General features: G+C 44.1%; 1 protein-coding gene across 5 annotated transcripts in view; it reads left to right on the top strand.

Moving 5' to 3' along the window:
• The window catches only part of Tbcel (tubulin folding cofactor E like), a 57,338-nt gene that overhangs the window by 795 nt on the left and 33,544 nt on the right, over window positions 1-22,999 (top strand). For 2 of the 5 annotated variants that reach the window (XM_031343142.1, XM_031343140.1), the window contains exons 2-3: window positions 19,971-20,120; window positions 21,661-21,800. In XM_031343142.1, coding sequence (XP_031199002.1) covers window positions 19,988-20,120; window positions 21,661-21,800 — 273 coding nt within the window. In that variant the 5' untranslated portion in view covers window positions 19,971-19,987. Of the gene's footprint in view, window positions 1-10,418; window positions 10,442-10,640; window positions 10,788-16,461; window positions 16,600-19,970; window positions 20,121-21,660; window positions 21,801-22,999 lie in introns of those variants that run through there. The other 3 variants (XM_031343138.1, XM_031343139.1, XM_031343141.1) reach the window with 3 other exon arrangements.

Genomic DNA, 22,999 nt, shown 5'->3' with positions numbered 1-22,999 from the left:
GGGAAAGAGCAGCCGTTCCTATATTCCTGGGTCACTAAGCTTGTCCCTTCCAGGACTGCTTAAAGCTTGTAGTTTGCTAGGAATTTGAGGAGCATGTATTTGCACCAAGCCGTATTGAAATCGGGAGCTGCCAGGAGACTCCATCCTGGCTTCTTGGGAATGGTGCGAAACAATCTGTGATAAGCCGAATAGAGTACAAAGCTTCTGGAACTACTAGGAAGACAGTCTGAGATTTGGGGAGGGGAAGAGGATTTGCCTTCCTTAGGGACACAGGCAGCAATTGCAGAAGTTGTAGTTGAGGAAAAGTTGATTGGAGGAGTTGAACTGTTGACAGTCAGTGGAGGAAGGAGGAGCCTCACTCCAGGGTTGCTTAGTTACTAGAATTTGTAGGCACCTCCTTAGGGCTGTTAAGGAAACTGGCAGGACCTCAAGTCCAGTTAAGAGCTTGGCTGGGACTTGTCCTTCTCTCTGCTTTTGTGTGGCCTTTGCCTGTGTATCAAGGAACTCTTGAATAGATTTCAGAGGTTCCATCTTGAGCAAAGAGAGCTTGAGCATATTGTTTTGGGGGGAGATGGGGAGGCTCTGGAGCCAAACGCGAGCTTGGTTAAGCTTGCCCAGGCTTGCCCCTGTTGTATTCGGTCTCTGAAGCTCTTGATAGGATTCCATAGGCTCACCTTGAGCAGAGAACTTGATCGGGGTCCGAGGATTAAGGATGTGTAGTCAGCCTGGGTTCTTTGGCCTTAACCATAGTTCTGTAATGACTTTCTAACTCACACTAATAAGGACATTATGATTTAGTACATGCACCTATATGTGAATGAAAGATTTTACAAAGTAGGGGGCTTTTGATACAGAATCTCTTGACCTTGACCTCACTGTATAGCCCCGGCTGGCCTGCTACTCACTGCACTCTTTCTGTCCCAGACTCTTCTGTGCTGAGCTTAAAGGTGTGAGGCACCATGTCTGGCTTCCCAGAGTAGCATCTACCCTTGTTGGGTACCTTCTGCTTATTTCTGAGAGGTTCCATTTTTTGTCATTTAGAAAGAAAACATGCTGACTGGATTCCAGCAAATCGATTCGTAGGTCACAATTTGTGGTTAGAAAAATGGCATCTTTAGGCATATTTTGTTTTTGGTTAGTCAGTGTCCAGTATGTTGTCAGCTTCTGGGGGTCAAGTGCGTTCCATGCACTTTGCAGGGGCAGCTTCATGCTTCAGTGGACAGGGTAGTATAATGTGCTTGATCCATTTCCTGAAGTACCTACCATCAGGCTAAGTTTTGATGTGATTGGGCACAAATTCATCTTGATTGTTCTCTGTCCTTTGCCAGGCCTGGGAATTACAGCAGTCTTAGGTATATCTAACAGACATTTCACTTTACCGTTCCGGTATTAAAGAGATACACTGACTGACCTGTGGGGCTGAAGCGATGGCTCAGCTGTTAATGAACACCTGCTCTTCCAGAGGACCAGAGCTTAGCTCCCAGCACTCATGCCGGGTGTCGGGGGGTGGGGGGGTCCTGCATGTACTTTGCCTGTGGCTCCAGCTACGAGGAGACCCATAACCTTCTGGCCTCTGGGTACCCGTACACATGTGACATATACTCACACAGATACACCTACACCTACACACGCACACACACATACACACACATAAAAATAAAGTCAATTTTTTAAAAGAGGAAACACGAATTTACTTTTCTGCTGTTCGATTCTATTTCAAGGCCTCTAGTAGTTTTTAGATGGTGGATTTGTTGTCTGCATAAGGATATAAAGTTCACGTGTCAGCATATGAGAAAACTTAATCATAAATGTGAGTGCGACCTTCAGTCGGATAATACCTATATTTCTCGTATGAAGATACTCTTTCTGTGTTTAGAGCCTAGACGAGGGGCTGGGTGATAGCTCAGTACGTAAGTAGTGTGCCATGCAAGCATGAAGGCCTGTGATTTCCTGCCACCATCCTAGAGAAGCTAGGTACAGTGGCACACTTGTCATCCCAACACTGGGAAGTCAAGACAGCAAGATCCCAGGGGCTGAATCAGTGAGCTCCAGGTTTGGCAAGAAACTGTCTCAAAACAGAGCTGACATACATCACTGGCCTTTGTACACACTCATGCACCTCCACAAAAGCACGAGCACATCCACACAAGATAGAGGAAATCCTTAGAGAAACAGTAAGAAGTCTTAATAGCCATTGGTAGGTGTCAGTGAACAAAGCAAGGGCCCTTCATGTGTTGCTGCTTCCTTTGAAAGTTGTCACACAGCCTGCTGCTGCGGGACATGGCATGTCACAGGATATTACCTCATTTCAGTAACCGATGACAGGATGTATACGTAAGATAACCTTAACAGTCTTACTTTTCGTTGTGGATGAAGATGGAGTTTAGAAGCACGCTCACCTGGAAAAAGTTGCCCGAGTTACACCTCTTCAGCATCGCCCACCTTCAGTAGATGCCGTGCAGTACCATCAGCACAGGGCACCATCAGGAATCTTTATAAAATAGGCCCCTGCCTTCATTGTTGGCTTGTGGTGTGGCTGCTGCTAAGGGGGATTGGGTTGGCACGTGTGAACCATTGTGTTTCTGAGCAGCCAAATATTTCCTGTTTTAAAGAGTGTTTTGTAGTAGGTGTTGGGATCACTAGGGAAGACCCTCATTCATTTCAAGACTCTTGGAATCATTTGAACACTTGAATAAATGACTTCCAAGAACTCGCTGGGTTTGATCCTGTGTCCTTTTTAAAGTGTTTCGTCCCTCCCTTGATGCTCATATCCATAGACGGCTCTTCTGCTCTTGTAAGTTTTGCTTCCAGAATGCTCAGGGTTTGAAAATTGGAAATTGGGTGCTTGATATTTGTTAGAATACTGAGTAAAGTGAGGTTGTATTGCTCCAAATAGTGATATGTGTATGTGTGTCTTTTAAATGATGTAACATGCATGTGGGCTACTCAGGCCTGTGTACTCACATCTTACTCCTGAACTGTATTTTGTGAAATGAGTGCTTTGTAACTTCTAGGTCTGGCCAGCTATGTAAGATGCCATCCATATACACCCAGCCCCACCCCTGCCACCAGGACCAGGAAATGAACCCAGAGCCTATGCTAAGCAGACACTCTACCACTAAACGATATCCTAGCTCCAGGAAGAGTTCTGAAAAGCGACTTGGAGCTGCTAGTGCTACAGTCTGGGTTTAGTAGGCAAGAAATACCTCCGAGCTGTGCCCTCCAGTCTCAGGAGTTGTCAGTTCTGCCTTTTGAGACTACTCATCCTGATTTTTCTCTTGGGGCTTAGAGCTGTGGTAGGCCAGCTGTCTCGGATGTGATGATACTCTGATTCCGCTTAATCTTGCCCAGCTTTGGAAGGGAACTCTTACACACAATGTGCCTACCCTTAGTCCTGTTCTCTCCTCCAAAACCATTAGCTATCAGCTGTTCAGCGAGCACTAAGAGCCTAGCATAATGGTTGATATCTAAGGCCTTAAACCATTAGCTATCAGCTGTTCAGCCAGCAGTAAGAGCCTAGCATAATGGTTGATATCTAGGGCCTTAAACCATTAGCTATCAGCTGTTCAGCCAGCAGCAAGAGCCTAGCGTAATGGTTGTTATCCCAAGCCTTCTCCAGCTTTCCTTAATTTTCCTTTTGACTATCATTCCATTTCCCAAGATACTCATCCTACCCAGATCACTGTTCATTATGCCTGCCTTGGCCAGTAAGAGGGTTACCCTTTCTTCATCAAATCCTGTTCATTCTTGTTTTGTTTTGTATGACCTCTCTCGTGTGAAGTCTTTGTGCTTGCATTATTGTATCAGAAGTACCCAGAGGTCAGGAGTTTCTAATGCCTTTGAACCTCACAGCTAGCCAGCATAGTTCACAGAACAGGTGAATCATATCCACTGGACTTAGAATTAAAAAGTGGATTCCCAATTCCATCCTGGGCTTCCTGAACCAAAATCTCTGGGTGGGACATTTATGTTTTAGTGCTCCACCCCATGATTGTTCTGCCCAGTAAAGTTTAAGAGTCACCAACCTAGCATGATGCTTTAAACTGTAGCAGGTGCACACAAACAATTTCTGAGTACATGATGTTTAATGAACTGAACAGTGCCCTATTTCAACAGGCTGCTTTAATTTTAGGGCTTTGAAGTCAGCCTCCCTTGGAATCCTGGCTCTGTCAGTCACTAGTCAAATGACCCAAGTCTTGTTTGGGTTTTCTGATCTCAAATGGGGTTAATAGTGCCTTTTATGAGTGTCATGAGAGTTAAATGAGATAGTAATGGCAAGCTACATGGCTCATATGCAGAGTAAACACAGGTTTTCTCTGCTGTTGTGAACACAAGTGGCTTAACGTCCTCTTGGCCAGGTTGATCAGGAGGCCAGATTCCGGTCCATTAGCATTGGGATTCTTTATGGTTTCAGGAATGCAGGCTTATCATAGCTTCTGTTTTCAGTTAACAGATCCAGGGTCTATGTAATGACTAAGGACTTAGGATACTTTTCTGTTTCTAAAAGGATGGCTATCAAAATGGCATGTTTAATCCCCTCCTTTCATTTTCCCACTGTCCAGCCCAGCAACTAGAATGTAAACTTTATAAACACAGCCCCTTGTGGTGGGACCACAGCCATATCCACCTTCCAGGCTCCTCCACTCATCACAGCACAGTACAGCACAACACAACACACAACACACCACAGCACACTATTGTCCAGCTCAACACAGCTCAGCACAGCACAGCTCAGCACAACACAGCTCAGCACAACACACAACACAGCACAGCTCTGTATTGCATAGCACAGCATTGCACAGCGCAGCACAACACACAATACAGCTCAGCTCAGCTCAGCCCTGCACAGTGCACCACAGCACAGCACAGCACAGCACACCACAGTGCACCGCAGCACAGCACAGCACAGCACAGCACAGCACAGCACAGCACACAGCACAGCATAGCACAGCACAGCACACAGCACAGCACAGCACAGCGCACCACAGCACAGCACAGCGCACCACAGCAGCCACTTCAGTCACCCTTTTTACCTGCGTCTATCATTCACTTCTGCATCTGCCCCAGCTCCCTCCCTTCCCCATCTGCTGAGTTTATGATAGCTTCTTTGCAGCCATACTATGTGTGAGTCACTCCTTTGCGAGGTTAGTCACACTCTCCGTGTTCTCAGTGCTTTCCCACCCTTCTGTTTGAACTTTGTGTTCACCTGACTTCTTGGTGGGTACAGAGCTAACCTTGGCTATGTCTCCAGCTGTTGAGTATAAGGACGCTGGTGACTTGAAGAGACCTTGGGGGCCTCTTTGCCATGACTTCCCTTCTTGGTGTTCCCAATAATAACTATTAATCCCTTCATATATGCTAACCACTTAACTAGATACTTTCATTGAACGAACATTATTTCATAATGTTCACAACTCTGAAATGGCAATGCATAGCTTCATTTTACTGTTGGTTTAGGCATAGAGAGATAACTTGTGCAAGTTGCTTAATGATCAGAATGAACTCGAACTAAATAAAGCATGCTTTTTAAAAGATATGTATCCTTGTGTATAGGTGTGTGCTTGTGAGTACAGGTGCCAGGAGTGTCCAGAGGAGGCATTGGATTCCCCTGAAACAAGTCACAGATGGTTATGAGCCTCCGGGCACAGGTCCTCCTTAGGAGTAGTACATGCTCTTAACCACTCAGCCGTCTTGGAAGCATCCTCTTAAGTACAGTGCTTTTCTCTAAGTAGATTAAACACACACACACACACACACACACACACACACACACACACACACACACAGAGAAAGAGGGGGGAGGGGGGAGAGGGAGAGGGAGAAGAAGGGGATGGAGGGAGAGAGGTAGACTCCAGGAGATTTAAGTAGTTACATTTTCAAAACTCAAGCTCCTGGGGTGTGAAACTTTGATTAGCAGTTCACTAACCATCCTGAGGAATGTGGCCAGAAGCACCATTGTAGGTAGTCTGTTAAGATTGTTCTTAGAATAATGCTTTCCCAGTGATTTTTCTAATTCTTCTTTCCAGTCTACTGTCTTCCTCCCCGATCCACTTGATTTTCATTTCACTGTCAGTAGATACTTCGTGTCTACTCAAAGTAAAGTTCCGTTTTTCATTCAGCCACACAGTAATTGGTGTGTGCCAGACTCCACTGTGGGTAGCACAAAGCCGGGTGACACAGCCTCACTGGTGGAGACTAACGGGTCATAAGAAGTGTCCTGTAGAGTGGAAGAGAAGGAAAGATGCTGTGTCTGTGTTTGTCACTGTGGTCAGGCAGCCTCTGAGAAGATGACGTTGGCGTTTAAATTTGAGGCACTTGGATACAGAGATGAAGCATTCGCCAAAAAAAACAGCAAATGGGGAAATGAGCTTGGCAAGCTTTAGAAGTAAAAGGCAGAAAAAGTGGAAGGAAGTGGGGTAGGGAGAAAAGCAGAAAGAAGAGCTCGGGGAGCCTAAGCAAGCACAGCCTTGAAGACTGCAGGATTGGAATTAGGCTCTATTCTAAGTGAGAAAGGAAGCCATCAGTGTTCTGAAGAGTACATCTAGCTTACATTTGAATAGACCACAAGAAGTTAGGAGATACCAAAGAGGAAAATGTCGCTGACGTCTGAGCAGGGTCAATGACTGTTGATCTGAGTAGAACATTTAAAACGGAGGCTGAGGTAGATTTGGATGTGATGCCAATGGCTGTACTGGTGACTGTGGTGTGGAGAACTCTGACTGCCCCAAGCCCTTTCTCATCATAGGCCTCCATCCTCCAGGGGCAGCTCCCGGGGCATGGCTGTATGGCTGTGCACATCTTTACTCTTCTCTGGTTAGTCATCCCATGCCCGTGTGTGTGTGTGTGTGTGTGTGTGTGTGTGTGTGTGTGTGTGTGTGTGTGTGTTGAAGATGGAACTTGGGAAACCTCATGCAAGCACTTTGTTGATTGAGCCATCTTCCTAAACCCAAGGTTTTTTGTTTTTTTTTTAACCATGTAGGTATATGGCCTGAAATGATGACTATTTTTCCATGTTTCAAAATATTCATATATATGTGCACTTTCTCTCTCTCTCTCTCTCTCTATATATATATATATATATGTACACATATATATGTATATATATATAAGTGATATATATATATTTATATATATATATACACACACACACATGTTCTAGGGACTGAACCCAGAGTTAAATCTCCAAGCCTTCAACATTGTTTTGAAAATGTATCCATGTTGATGAGGAAACTTGCTTAATGAGCTGTTATTTTCCATTTCTGTGTAGCATTCATTTTATGTGTATGTTGTAATAGATTCATTTGCTCCCAGATATTTGCAGATTCTAAGTACTGTTTATGGGCATTCTTACCATTGTCTCTTGGTCCACATGCACTAGTTCCTCTAGAACTTTCTTTGAGAGCTGGAATTGATGGATTAAATATTACGTGCTGCTGGCAGGACTTGGGGGTGCATGCTTGTAATCTCAGCATGCTGTAGGTAGAGGCTGGGTGATCACAAATTCCAGGCTAGCCTGGGCAAACATGGAGACTTGCTGTGTACATCTTAAGTTTTGTTATCTAGAGAGGTAGATAAGGATGTAAGGTGTTTACACCAGGTGTCCTCATGCTCGGCACATGGGAGCTCTCTACAGTTTCCTCCGGTGCATCAGCTGTCAGGGTTTTAAACTTTTTGCTTATGGGTAAGGCCACTGAGATTTTCATTTTTGTCTGGGTTATCGAGGGTGAGCATCTTTTCCATAATTTTATTATTCTGTTGAGAGTGATCTCCTGTTAAATACTTCTTCATGTCTTTTATCCATTTTCCCCATTGGATTTTAATTTTTTTTAAAAAAAACAATTCTTTATATTTTTTGTATATTGCATAATCTTTTTCGAGTTTTATGTTTTTAACGTCTTTTGATGATCAAAAGCTTTTAATTTCACTGTCAACTCCTTTCTGTGTTGGAGATGTTTTGTTGTGAAGTTTCAAAGTCAAGGGCATAGAGCAGTCCTTAGGAGGAGTGCCTGGGAACTCTAGAAGTGCCTGTCTGCCTCAGGGGGTGTGGCTTTAGGAGGAGTGCCTGTCTGCCTCAGGGGGTGTGGCTTTAGGAGGAGTGCCTGTCTGCCTCAGGGGGTGTGGCTTTAGGAAGAGTGCCTGTCTGCCTCTGGGGGAGTGGCTTTAGGAGGAGTGCCTGTCTGCCTCAGGGGGTGTGGCTTTAGGAGGAGTGCCTGTCTGCCTCTGGGGGAGTGGCTTTAGGAGGAGTGCCTGTCTGCTTCTGGGGAAGGAGCTTGCTTTTGGGTTTTGTCTGGAGTTGAGGTTTTTCATGTGCTTTGAGGTTGTCATCCAGTTTCTTTTCTATCCCCGTTTTCCTTTTCCTCAGACCTATATACACTGTTTCAGGATTAATTATTGACTGCTTTTAAGTTTTCCCGGCTGGTTTCTCTGCCCCTTCATGCATTATTTACGTGGGCCCTGGGCCCGGTTTCTTTTCTTGGCCTGCTCTTTCCCTGGAGTTGTTCTCAAACACAGTATAGTTAGTTTTGTTGTTCTCAGTGTTTTTTCTGCAAAGTCACCTTGAGCTTGTGGCTATAGAACAGAAGTTCCCCCAGGAAACTCAGATTAGTTCCTGTGAACTTGTGATCCTGAAGACATGTTCTGTCAAATGAGCAATGACAATACATGGCCTTCTTCTTCACTTATCTGTTTTAAGACACTTGTTTACTCACTTGGTTCCCAGTGAATTCACCACACTGTGATTTATGTCTGAATGAAACTGTCTAATGGGTGTGTTTCCTCCACAAGGTACAGGAGAGCCTCCTGTGTCTTAGGAGCAAATAACATTTCAGTATTAGTCTTGAGAGACTTCTTAACTAGCAACATCAGAAGCACAAAACCCATGAAAAATCTAGCATTGAGTAGATCCCCAAATGGGAGCTTGTTTACAGAGCTGGAACCAGAAGTTGGAGCTCCACCCTGTCTGCTTCAGCTCCAGGTACTCATCCGATGACTCATACTTTGGACCCTCTGCAGTGTCCTCAAATAACTACAGACATTCTAAATGTTGACTTGCAGATACATTTGGCAAACAGATGGATCTGAGACATGGAAGCCATGCAGAATGGGCTGTAAAGTAGTGGAGATAATCTTTTAGGAGATCATCAGCGTTAGAGCTGTCCTTGCCATACACATCTCAGTGATGTTTATCAGAAGAGATTCATTTAGTGCAATGACTCCCACATACTAATTTCCTGATTGACTTATGCCAGTATTACAATAAAAAGACTTTCTTTTCTTGAAGATACTTTCATTATGTTGATAATCATGGCACTGTTATTTAGTCCATAGGTTTGAATCAAATTAGGAAAAATTTCAATTTCTACTTGTTGAAAACAAGTCTAAATTATTTAATCCTTATTGTAGTAACTCAGTGAGATAATATCTTTCATAACCATCATTAATAATTTAAGGCCTAAGTTTTATAAAGGCAAGTAAGTACCCTTTATGAAAGGGTAGCTTTCATTCATTTAGCAATGTGTTCTCATGAGACTTAACAAATGATTACAAGAAATGTATAGGTGGAGATTTTATCCTTCACAGATCAAATCTCTTCTAAGCGCAATTTTAGACTTACTTATTTTATCCTTCAGGTAGGTGCAAAGGTGACAGAAAGTCATCCAGTTAACGAGGAATGGCATTATAAACATCAGACAATTTACTATTTAGTCTCATTACTTGGCAGGAACCAGCATAGTCATGGGCCCTAAATAGTCAGATCAAATCTATTGCACAGTAATTATAAGTAAGCTGTGCAGCCCTGTACTCTTACTTCCATGGTCACTCAGGTGATAGTAGTTAGTGGTCGGGTAGTAGATGGAACGGGCACTAGCGTCTTAGATGCCTCTGGTGCTAACTGCTCCATTCGTCCTCCAGCAGTTTCCGGAGGCAGAAGTTAGAGGCACTCTGTAACTCCTTCCCACGCAGAAGCACAGGAAGCTGGGAGATCTCTGCAGCTTGTCTGCAGCCTCAGTGATGGCAGATTCATCATCAGCTGCAAGCAGCCTAGCTCAGGAGTCAGCATGCCCCGCCGGCAGCAGCAGTGCTGTAGCAGAGGACTGGAAGGAGGCAGTGACTTTGTTTTCACATGTAAACTTGGCCATAAGCTGTACGTGGCTGTTGTAACATCTGGTGACCCTTGGTTATCAGAGTGCTTTGTTATCTCCAAAAGGCTGCTGGGTGATAGGCTAGCGTCTTCCTACTGAGACTCACATGGCAGCTCAGAGATAATAATTAGAGTCTGTAGGCAGTTAGGTAATGACCTTAAACTTGTGTGCTCACAGCTACAAGAAAATGCATATTAGCAATCCGTTCAGAGGGGTGACATCTGCACTGCTGCTGGGAGGACAGAGCAGCTTTCCGTCTTTGGTGACTGGCCTGGCAGGGCTACTGTTTTTGTGTTCAGGTTTGGTGACTTTGATGTAGTTATAGTAAGAATTTTGGCTACACTCAGTTTCATACATTTTAGCAAGGTCTATCTCTAGGACTTGCATGTGGTGCTGAATACTGTTGACATGAAATATTCCTTTTTTAATGAAGTCAGCATGGCTCAGCAGATTAGGTACAGCAAGGATGACTTAGCATGCTCCCGTGGCTCCAGAAACCTGAGCAAAACCCCTCAGTTTCCCAGGCCGTAAACATAGATCCGTGTCAGTGTGTTTTTCAGAGAGTGGCTGTGTGACGTTCTAGGCTTTAAAATGATTGGTTTGGGGACATGACTTCAGGAGTAAACGTGTCTAACCCTGCTCTGAGTAAGTGCAATGATAAAGCCTTGAGATTTTTCCGGGTGGGATCTGGGTCAAATAGAAAGCTCAGGGTGAGCATTAATTTGTTTGTGAAGGAATTGGTTATGGGGTCTTCTGGGGAGTCTCTTTGGAGGTGTTCCAGTAAAGAGTAGTAAATGCTACCCTTTGTGGTGATGGTATGGCTGCTGAGTCTCTGGGCAGTGTTTTCTGTTTTAGAGTGCCTAATGGGACATAGCCAGTTGGTTTGCAGCATATTTAGTCATTGAGAAAACTAAACATTAGGAAGTATTTACAAATTAATACTTTGAAGCAGTTTCGCATGAAGAGGTACTTTGTTCCGTTTTCCCTCCTGGGGCAGTACACTGGGTAGGTGGTTCAGTGCTGTGCTTGAATACACTGGACAACAAGCATGCCTGTCAGTCCTGCTTGCCGATGTGTACCTGTAGCTAAGAAAATCTTGCCATCACTATGTGTGCCTTGTGTGCATTATGGCTCCTAGTAGAAAATGCAGAGAGCTCCCTGGTTTTAACATCTCTGATGTCACTCATTCAAGGACAGGAATTTTAGTCAAGTAGTCTAAGCTTTGTGCTGCTTGTAAGGAGACCTTCAGTGCTACAGAGGTCTAGGAACTTCCATTCTCACACTCCATCTGCTCATGATATGTATGTAGTTGGGTACATGTAGAAAGCATGATGTGGTGCACTTTACACTAAGATGCTGTGTGGAATGCAGTTGACAGCGGCTTTGGGAATAGTATGATTAACTGTGGGGTGAGTGTGAGATCACAGTGGCATGGCATGGGCTGGTGATGATCTATCAACCAGGCATGCCCTGCACAGTTAACAAGCTGACTAACCTTGTCTCTGCAGGGTAGCTCTAAAGATTTATTAGACTTGATAGATTTTTCTTACTTCATCCAAAGAGGGCATCTAGTTAGATACATTACTTAATGTCTAGCATTAACAGGTGGAGTAGAAGGTGTACATGACTTTAGTACAGGCTAAGCTAGAGTGCCATGGAAAGAGCCCCGACCCAGTTACTGCTGTGGATTGTCTTTGAGGTGTTCATTTGGAAGACATGGCTGTTGTATGTGGCTTCTACTGTAACAGCTCATTAATGGGGTAAAAGCCCCTAACAGGGACTTTGTATGTATGTATGTATGGACACGGAAAGTTTTTCATGAACTTCAGGCAGATTCTAAAATTATATGTCTAAAAGCCACTTAATCTTTGAGTAGAAAATACTATCTCTATAGCCTGGAAAATGTGGTTGGAAGGGCACCATAAGGTGCGTTCTAAGGCTCAGTCTGCTTGCTAAATAGGTCACTGATATCTTTCTTCTGGCGTGGCGAGGCTTCTGGCTGCATTTGCTGCCAGGGCTAGCTCAGCTATCCAAAGGAGTGCTCTGTGGCAGGAGTTACAGGGAGTGTGGCGCTGACCAGATTGTTTGCTTACTTTCAAATAGTAGGTTTTAAAAATTCAGATCAGATAATGTAGTTTTTAAAACCAGTAAGGTGATTAACTGACTCTCATCTTTAGAGTCTTAAGTTTTTTTCTTAAGGAAACATATATAGCATATCCATATGTTGCCCTAGAGTGATTGTGTTTCAGTGGGATGCACTTGTGCTATTGGATCAGAAATACTTTTCAGAAAATGAATCAAGGGAAAACCTGAAGTTTCCTAGAATATAAAATTGAAGGTTTGGGATCGAAAAACAGAAAGAAGTTTTGGGATGAGGTTAAAAGAGGAATCCACACTTAGTGAAAGTCAAATAGATGAGGAAGAACTGGGAAAATTAAGAGAGCTGGTAACCCCAGGGGATTGTGGGAAATGGCCCAGGAGAGGGTCTCCTTTAGGCTTTGTTATGCTACTTACTGCTGACCTTTCCAGACTCCTCACACTTAGCCAGCACATTTCTCTCTGACCCTTAGAAGAAGCAGCAGTCCTTGACCTCTGGGTGTTCTCCATCAGCCACTCCTCTCTGGCACTTTCATCCCAACCCCTCTAAAGTCAGGCTCATACTCTGTCTCTGCTTACGTTTCATTTCCTTATGGTAAGGCTTCGACTCCTTCCCTAAAGCTGAAACTACTGATGCTTTCCCTGATGTGAGCAAATTCAGGTTGTTGTGCCCTGGAAGGATATAAAGATCCTTATCACTTTGACTTCTGTGTAGGATCAGGAACTCCATCTTTGTGCTGGGTCCACAGTGTTCTATGAAAATTATCTTTTTATTCCTCCAGGGTAACTTCTGGCTTGAATGAGGTCATCATGCTCTGACATCTTCCTGAGCAGTCATCTGCACCCCAGTCCCCCATCCCTGTATGCTAATAGCATTGGTAATGTTTCAGGTCTGCATGCCTGGTCATGTTCCTTTGTCTTGTGTACTTGGAATGCTCTTCTCCAACTCCCTCTTCTGCTAGATGGCCCAGGATTCACTCCAAAAGTTAACAACTTCCTGTGGTTTTTAAAAATACATTTACTTTTATGTGTATACATGTATGCATGAAAGAGAGAGAGAGAGAGGGAGAGGGAGAGAGAGAGCGCATGAACGAGTGCACTGCATGTGTGCAGGAGCCCTTGGAGGTCAGAAGAGACACTGGCTCCCTCAGAACTGGAGTTAGAGACAATTGTGAGCTACTGCATGGATGTAGGTAACTGAACCCAGGTTCTTTGCAAGAACAGGAAGTGCTCTCAACTACTGAACAGTCTCTCCTACCCCCACTTTACTTTCTCTGTGACGTGTTTATACATTTATTATCCCATGTATTTCCTCCTAGGTGAGAAATACCCAGATGTCAGGGTTTGAAATTTCTTTCTTCTTCCGTTCTTTAGTGCATGGCACAGATTCAGGCTCTGGTACATGTAACTTCACTGCTTGCCGCTAAGTGAAGATACTCTGTGGAAGTGCCTACTTAATACACAGTTAATTCGCCTCCTCAGGATGATTTGGTGAAGGTGAAAAAGAAGTCACAGAGAAAATGAAAGGCATTTGTTTACCTCCTCCCAACAGTCTGTGAGAGATTCCCATTGTCAGTCTGTCTTCTGAAGGAAGCAGACATGTAAATGGAAGGAAACATCACTGGTGTGAAGCATCATCTAACCAGTAGAACCTTATGGTGAAGGTGCAGCTTGGGCACATGTCCTTTTCTCCTTAAGTCAGTATGGGCAAATGTTTTCAGAGGATGGGTTTCTGCTTCCTTAGATGGAGTGAGACGCACCACTATGGTGCCCTATTTCTGACAGTAGCTAAGACTGACTTATTGTATGTAAGTGGGTTCAAATCAAAGATAGTTTCCACTTATGGAAACTCTTCTTGAAGGTCTAGCCCCCACCCCAGGCTAGGTCAGGCGGTGTTTATTTCTTCTCCTAAAGTGTCCCTGTGGTTCCCAGCCACTGACTGTTGCAGCATTGTGAGACTAGCCAGAGTGCTCCACTGGGGAAGATCTTCTTTGTTGGTCTCCAGCTCTGGTGGCCTGGTTGTCTGAAGTTCCCATGGCTCCTGAGTAGTTCACCTCTGCTTCCTGCTGTGGCTGTGTAATTGCACTTGTCTGGCAAAGGCATGCCAGGAAGTCCCTGCAAGCCCTGTGTATGGTCCATAGTCCAGGGTGGAGCTTTGTGTTTGCCCTTGTTGAGGGAGCAGAGAGGAGCTGTAGGGCCTGGTAGCCAGGTTACCTGTGTGTCCACCTCCACTCCTCTCCTATCCTGCTGCTGAAGTTGACTCCTAGGCTCAGGTATGCGACTCCCACTTTTCCCACCAAATTTTATAAAGCTACCAACCTCTGTTTGATCTTCTGCTCTGTTTCTCTTTTCTTCCTTTTTCATTCCTTTAAAGTTATTAGAATACTACATATTAGAATCTATTCTACATGCCCCCCAACCCAACTTGAATTTTTCATAGAAACTATAAATACTGAGATTAAATAAAGGCATAATTTAAAAAAAAAGCCTTTGACAAATCATTAGGCCATTCCTGTATGTGTTACATGAAAACATACACTCTGAGCGATGGCGCCTGCGTCTGCTGCTTCAGGTGCCTCAGAGTCGGCAGAGGCGAGGTGAGGCTGCTCTCTGCCCTCCACTCTCCTTCCTTCCCCTGCATCAGTTGCTGCTGCTATTCCAACTCCCCTTTTCCTTCTGGAGATAGCCTGTGTATATACAAACCAATAAATCTATTTTTATAAGGTTTTGATTTTACATTTGGCACTCTGAGGTTGTATTTCTATTTCTCTGTCTGGGAAGTTGTGAACAGAGCTGCTAGTATTTGTCCTTTATGAAGCACACTGGGCCACATTGCTTCTTTGGGCAATATTGACGTTGCTTACCACCAGAGGCTAGATCTTAAATAACTTTAGCATCCAGGTCAGCTTTAACCCTGCTGTGTTTGATACTTATCATAACTCACCCTTTTGGGGTGGGAATATGAAGTGCAGGCTGTCTGACAGCGTACTGTTGGACTGGGTGTCCTGCTCTGATAGTGATCCTCCTGGCAGCGCTGTTGTGTGCACCGTATCCTCCAGCCCGTGCTCTGTTGTGACTTTCTCCAGGCACGCTATAGAATACTGATGTGGGATCTTGAGGCACAAAAGACTTGAGATTTTCACATGTTCCTCCACCTGTAATGGAACCCAGCAGCATCACCCAAGATTCCTGGCTTGCTGGCTACCGGGTTTCAAGCATCGATTCAGAACAACTTTACAAATGTATTTGAACCCTGCCAACTGCACAGGTAGACGGGAGTAACTTGATTCCTGTTATTTCCAGAAAGTCATAGATTACCCTCAGCCCTTTTAACAGGCTTGAGTTAAAGATCTTTTCCATTCTACATTTCCTCATTTTTCAGTCTTCTTGGTTTTCAGCCTTCCTTTCCCACCTCCCGTTCCTCCTGAAACATAGCAGATCTGAGCAGATTTTGTTACGCATTCACTTGGCCCTCTTAAGGTTCTAATTGGACAGCCATGCAGGCATGTGTGCACCTGCATTACTGCAAGGCTCTTCAGTAAATGACCAGTAAAGGGGCCTGGGTTCACTTTGTACTCCCAGAGAGAACACTGGATATTTTCACATCCTGAATATTTGTAAGAGGTCGGTCTTTGGTTTGTTTTGAGGATGCTGGAGACTGAACCTGGGGTCTTGTATATGCAAAGCAAGGACTATCCTGAGCTGTACTCCTAGCCTTTTTAATTAATTTTTACTTTGAGACAAAGCCTCACTAAGTTGGCCTAGAAATCACTTGTAGTCCAGGTTGTCTCAGACCTTAGATTCTCCTGCCTCCACCTCTCAGGTAGTGAGGATTATAGGCCAACTCCACCAGGCCTGGCTTTGGAGTTCTTCTCAAGCTTGAAGACTTAAGGGGCAAACTTTGAAGTTCCCACACTTATTTTTTATCCCTGGGCCCTAATCTTCACATGAATGAGTGTTCCGTCTTTCAGTTGTGTCTAAGTTAGCTGTCCCTGAGTTACATAGGCGGAAGTTCTTTGGAAGCCTCCAGCTTGAAGACACCACATGAACCCAGAGCCCTGTATTGCTGCAGTGACGGTCTGCTTTCCCCACACTTTAGTCTTCTGAACTCTGCCAGTTCTATGGAAACGACAGTGTAATTTCTTCAGTTGCTTTGTTAACCATTTATAAAAGATTGCGCTGGTGTTCTACTTGAGACAGACTTTCATAAAAGCTGTGGAACCTTTTGCTAGTGGCAGAGAGCCTAGCCTGTGCTGTCTGCTGTTGATGGTGCCAACTTTCCATAAACAAAGAACCTGTCAGCCAGAGAGTTCCTGAAGCCGCGGTCGGTAGCCCTGTTCAGACACCTATCACTCCTGAGGTCAGTGGAATAAACTAAATCTGTGTCAAAGAGTGTAGATCAGTGTTATATATTCATAGCTCTAAAACAGGTGCCCACTGTAAGCTTACAAACAAAGGGTTAAATAGAGTGCAGCCCAGTGCTCAAGGAGTTTCCAAGGTGACCTGTTCTATACTCCACTGGTGTAAATTATACAGGTAAAACATTTGTTCCATGGATAGGCATGTAGTCAGTGAACATGTGTGTTCTAAACATCTCAAATGATTCAACAAAGGCCAGTAAATGTGCTTCGTTGCAGTTGAAGACATGCAGTCTAGTGGCTATTTCTATGTTCATGCTTTTTTCCTCCTTTAAATCCTTGCTACGAACCTGAGGGGGAGGTTCAAGTCATCCATGGTGAGGAGAAAAGACCGGTTAGGAACTAGTTCATATGTACCTGGTCTGTGTCTATGGGTTTTCCACTCACCATAATGTCCATACAGAATGAACAAAGAGTATCATTTGGAGCTTTTCTACAGCCTTGGAATCCAACTAACACACTGGCAGTCTCTCCAGTGCTCCTGTGACCCAAGTAGTCTACAGCAAGGCTTTGTAAACCTTTGTCCACACACCACTCCTTTCATCCAAGGATTTTACATCACCTCCGTGTGTGGATAGATAAAATATTTAAGTCAAACATTTCCTGATAATCAGAAAGATTTATTTTAAAACAATTACTTGGTATACATAGAATTTTACCATTTATTAAAGGAAAAGATCAAATTTGTCTACTAATTAGATGGATGTGCTTATTTTTACAGAAAGATTTAAATGCTGGCTGATATATTTGCTACTGCAGGAGGTTGAACATCTTGCTGTTAGTCACAAAGCTATTAAGTGGTGAAACTGAGTGGGGCTTAATCTACCCTCTTCCCACAGTTTCTGCTTTTTCCACTCAGCACTGCAGACATGAGTGGTTTTAGTGCTCAGCAGCTTTGACCAAGCCCTTGCTGTATACAGCATTCTGCACTTGATGCTCTGAGTTAGTACCGGAAGATACAGAATTCCACAGTTCTCCCTGTATAATTTAATGGTAGAGTTATTATAATAGCCTAAGAAAAAGAGCCGGCATTTGACTTATTTAACTGTATAAGCACAAGGAAAGCAGTGTTGCTATGGTGAAATAAACGTCAGCATTCACCGTGAGCAACGTGAAGCATTATCTGGTTGTTATCTAACAGCTTTCTGAGAAACCCTTCAGTGTCTGTTCCCATTGGTGTCTTCCAGTCCTTCGTCTCCCTAGCTAATGTGTAACTGCATTCAAGCCTCAAGTTGATTTTACTGATTTTTTTTTTTTTATTTTTGATGTGCATGAGTGTTTGCTTACATATATGTATGTGCACCACAAGCATGCCTGGTGCCCAAGGATGCCAGAGGTGTTTGGATCCCCTAGGACTGGAGTTACAGACAGTTTTGAGCTGCCATGTCGGTGTTTGGAACCAAACCAGGTCCTCTGGGAGAACATCGGGTACTATTAAGCACTGAGCAGTCTCTCCAACCAGCCTCTATTAGTTTGAGGAGGAGATAGTGACGCCTGCCCATGGCTTTCTGATGTAGCTGCTGAGGGGCTTGCCATCCAACCTTCCTTCACTTCTTATCCTAGCCTGGGGGCGGTGCCCTCTGCTCTGTTGTTCCTGCTCCTTTTCTTCCTGACTCACTGCCTCCTCTGTCCCTGGTGCCCCAGAGTTCTTTGGTCTCTCTAGTCCTCATAACATGTCCTATGTTAAGGTTGACATCTGAGTCTCCATCTTCAGCCAGCATATGTCACCTAACTTTATAATGTTTCTCAGAGTATCATCAAATGCCTCACATTGTCCACGGAAGAAGTGCAGTTCATCATCCCTCGACTAGTTAAAGGTACTAGTTAGTGGTCAGCACCGGAAACCCAAGGCTTAGCCTTACATCCTACCTCCCCCTCTGCTAACCCCTGTGATTCCCCCAAACCTTGCTCCAAACCTTGCTCGCTAAAGCTGTCTTGATCCTCCCATGCTCAGTGAGTGTGTCCTGGGCTATTAGCCCACGTCTTCATTATCATGCTTATGTTTTTACAGCATCTTCCTAGTGACTTTGCTCTTGGCCCTGGTATAATCAAGCACCAAGAGGAGTCTAGAAAACAAAACAAAACAAAACAAACAAAAAAGCTACATTCCCCTCCTCAAAGGAGCTCTTTCCTACTCTGCTCAGCTACTAATGGAGTATGCAGCAGTTCCTGCCTGTAGCTGCTTTGGCTACACCAGGCTTCTCAAAGTCATTCATAGGCCATTGCACTCTTGCCCCTGTGCCTTTAACAACCATTGCTTCTTCTCATTCACCATCCTCCTTTTTATTGATTCATTTTGGTGGCTGATGGTTGGAGATTAATTGTAGTTGCCTGTATCCTGGCTGATGCACAACACAGCATAGGCCAGTCCCTGAGGGTAGTAGGTTATCAGGCTGTCAGAAGTTAGTGTGTTTAGTATTCTCTTCTTTGATATGTCCATGAGTGCAGAGAAAATGCTAGAGTTACTGAGTGTTTAGGCCCTTAGGTGAGATTAGATAGAGAAAACTTTACCTAAATTCAGCACCAGAAGAAATAGCACTCTATTAGGTAGGCTTAAGTCTAGTAAATGACCAGGAAATGGAGGACAGTGGCTTATGTTAAAGTAACATAAGGAATCCTGGAATCCCAAAGGCATCTGCCAGTCCAAGAGCTTTTAGGTCAGTGGAGTGTTTGGGGACCTGGGTCCCTTTTACTTATTATATTCCACTTTTCATTAGGCTTATTTCCTGGACCCATGATCCAGTGAGCCATCTCTTCTGCATCGAGAGAATGAAGGAGGGCAGGAACTGGGTGGTCTGATGGAAAGCACTGGCTATCTTAAAGATTTCCAGAAACTACCACACATATTTCTATCATGTCAGCCACAGCTAAGTCATGCTAAAGACAAGTATATATGTGTGTGTGCATGCACACATACACAAACATACACATGCAAAGGTTCTGTTACTTTGAAGAAAGAATAAATTTCGAAAGACAGTATTAGAGGATTCATACAAACTATTCACATTTAGTCTGATGTTTAATCTGTACCATCTTGTTCAACCTTTTTCAAATTACTACACACACCTTCTAAACCAACCATAGATGTTCTTGTTAGCTATGGTTGGAAGAACCACCGTACTCTAAATGCTAGACGACTTTTTAGTGATATGGCATACATTGTGCTGTGCGACCATCGCTGTCCTCTTGACACTGCAGTCTCACCACAATAGAAGTTTGCCTGATGAAGTAGCATGTTACAGCCCTCTCCAGGACCCAGCCTCCTTCCTCATGAATAAGTAGGTCATTTTGATGATTTATTGTTTTCTTATAGACTTTTCAGAGCAGAAGATGGACCAGCCTAGTGGGAGAAGTTTCATGCAAGTATTGTGTGAAAAATACAGTCCTGAAAACTTCCCTTACCGCCGTGGCCCTGGGATGGGAGTCCATGTTCCAGCCACTCCTCAGGGCTCTCCTATGAAAGGTAAGGAAGGTGAACAAAGAATTTGTGGGCGATTCTCTAGGCTGGATCACAGCATCGCCTTGTTTGTGAATGAGTGCCTTTATTTTGAATTCTGAGTCAGATGGTCATCACTGCGTGCTATAATTCCAGTGTATTCTTAAAGAGCCTCAGAGAGCTGATTCTGCTAGATTGGCCGGAGGCATTGTAGTTGCCCTTTCCAGGCAAGACTATTGCTTAGGGAATAATACTGCAAGTGCATACCCTTTCAAGCAACTTGGAGGGTACAGAATAGTACAGGCTGGCCTGTGCCCTTGAGGACCTCAGTGGGTTCTTGGATTAGATTGCATGGCATTCACATTTCTGAAGCCATAACACAATGTAGCTTACATTGAGCCAAATGAAAACCACAGTGACTGAGAATGAAATTTAGAAGATAATGCTCTCAGGAAAGGTTTCAAAGTTTAACTAGTCCTTGGAGAATGTAGAGTGTAGTTAGGAGGAGACAAAGACACTCTAGGAGAGGGAAGTGTGCATCATGGGTTGTTTCTAGCCTTTGTACCTTAGCTGGCCATAACAGATTTAGCAGTAGCTCTCTGTAATTAAAGGTGGTTCACAGGGAATTGCTGTTTTATTCCAGCACAGAGTCTACTGACGGTCATTTTCAATATAACTGTCTTCTGCTCTATAGAAATAGACTTATGAGTTGGCAGTTATTGGCCTGGGTTGTGTTCTACAGCTGAGAAATTTGATACTAAATGGTACTTAGTAGAAAAACCATATAATTTGAGGTCTCAAGTTAGAAATCATGACCTTCAGGTGGCCTTGGTTTTTTTCCCAAGTGGGAGAGAAAGTGGTTGAGTTGTCACATATATCCCTTTCAGTAGGATAGTGAGAGCAGGGTTATGATACATGCATCTTACGAACCTTCTAGCAGGCATGGTCAGACTTCTTGTTCTGCTGACCCGATTTTTGGATATTTCAGACTCTGAAGCCTTTTCTTCAATTAGGAATTTATTTTTAAAGAAGGATATACTTTCATAAGGTAAAAATCTGTTAATACATGAGTGTAAAATGGGAATAATTGATAGGCAGGAATGAAAGAAACAACATTTTGATTGTCTTCCCATAAGTGAGGAAGATGTTTGGAACATAGCAACTTGACAGACGCGGCTTAGCAGATAATTCATTAGTAGTTTGAGATAACATTTAAAAGGAGCATTAGAGAGAAAAGAGTGGGACAGAACGCTTTTTAGAACTACAGAATTGAAGTCAGTCGATGGTGGTCTAAGACACAAGTTAGCTGGGATTGAGGTGTGGGCAAGTGAGGTTGCTAGTGGCTGGAGATAGGCAGCTGGGAGCAGAGCTGAGGAGACTATGGAGGGAGGCCAGCAACTCTGAGCTCTTCCTGGACCAGATTTAACTCTCTTTAGGACTCAAGGCCCCAAGACCCTCTTGGAATGCAGGAGATAGAGTTTTGTTTCCTTCTGATTGCTGGGGGCTAACGTACACAGGCAAGAGCAAGGCCGAGTGGAGCAAGTATTTTGTGTTTCCAATGATTCAGATCGCCTCAACCTCCCGAGCGTGCTCGTGTTGAACAGCTGCGGGATTACCTGTGCGGGAGATGAAAGAGAAATCGCAGCCTTCTGTGCTCACGTGTCAGAACTCGATCTTTCTGACAACAAGCTCCAAGACTGGCATGAGGTAAAGTCTTTGTATCACCACATGTGGGAGAAGACCATGCTGACCATCATTATATTCTTGCTTACGTAGTGTTATATCCTGCTGACTCTGGTCCTCACTAGAGACTTTGGCCATCTCTGTGTGTTAAGGTCAACAGCAAGTTGCCAACTACCTCTGGTGAATATTTTCAGTTGGTGCTTATCGCTGTGACCCTGCTTTTATTGGTGTGAGTAGCATGGAGATGTTTTATTCCAGGCATAGAAAGGTTAATGCTTCTTCAGGAGCTTCGACTAACAGTGGTTTCTCTGTTTCTCCGTCCCCTGTCCTCTGCTCACGCCCTGCTTCCACTTCTGTATCTCTGAAGTCAAAACTATAGTCCTTTTCTTGTTATTGAAATCTGTGACAGGTCTTCAGAACTTCCCTTATGTTAATCAAATGTTGAGTAGATGAAACTGATGCTTTTTGACCTCAGAGTAACTCAACGACACAGCAGCAGCATCCTAACATTCCTTCTTGCTATTATCGATACCATTACCTACCTGATTGAAACATGTACTGATAGTAACTACCACAAAGTATAAACCAGTTCTTCCACCTCCCTGTTCATTCTCTTGCCTTAGATTACTGTCTTTGTCTTTACATTACTCACTGTCTTTGTTCTGGCTCTTGGGAGACGTTTGCTTTAGTGGGTTTGCCATGCCTGTGAGATACCCTGTCACCTCCATGCTTGCACCACACACTGCTGAGTTAAAGCAGTCATGCTGGACTCTGCTGGATGGCACCCTTCCTCCCTTTTCCTTGCTTAGCAACCAAGGTCTGAATCCTGAGTAAGGTCCCTCATCACACATCTCTGCTGTTTCTAGAACTTTATGACTGTCTTTAGCCTTGCACTGCCATTCATAGCACACTGTGAGCATGTGGCACACATCATGAGCATGCAACATGGCAGCCTCCTTGCTTTAGTCATGCCAATCCCACTGTTCTCTTCCCTGTCATCTGGCCTCTGCCTGGGTTGCTGTCCATGTGTCAGATTCCCCTGGCCCTCAGTTCAGTCAGGAGGATTTCCCAGAGCACCTGTGCCCACCGATGCAGAAGGATTTAGCCCAGTGTGGTGTGGTCACTCGCTGACTCCAAGAGATGTGAGCTTGGTTCTGGTGGTGTTTCTGTCTACACACTAGAGTCAGATGTCTGTTGCCTGTGTTAAGGGATGACTGACTGCA

This window comes from Mastomys coucha, unplaced genomic scaffold, assembly GCF_008632895.1.
Source record: "Mastomys coucha isolate ucsf_1 unplaced genomic scaffold, UCSF_Mcou_1 pScaffold23, whole genome shotgun sequence".
Classification (NCBI taxonomy): Eukaryota; Metazoa; Chordata; class Mammalia; order Rodentia; family Muridae; genus Mastomys; species Mastomys coucha.
This window is presented reverse-complemented; position numbering and strand designations above follow the sequence as displayed.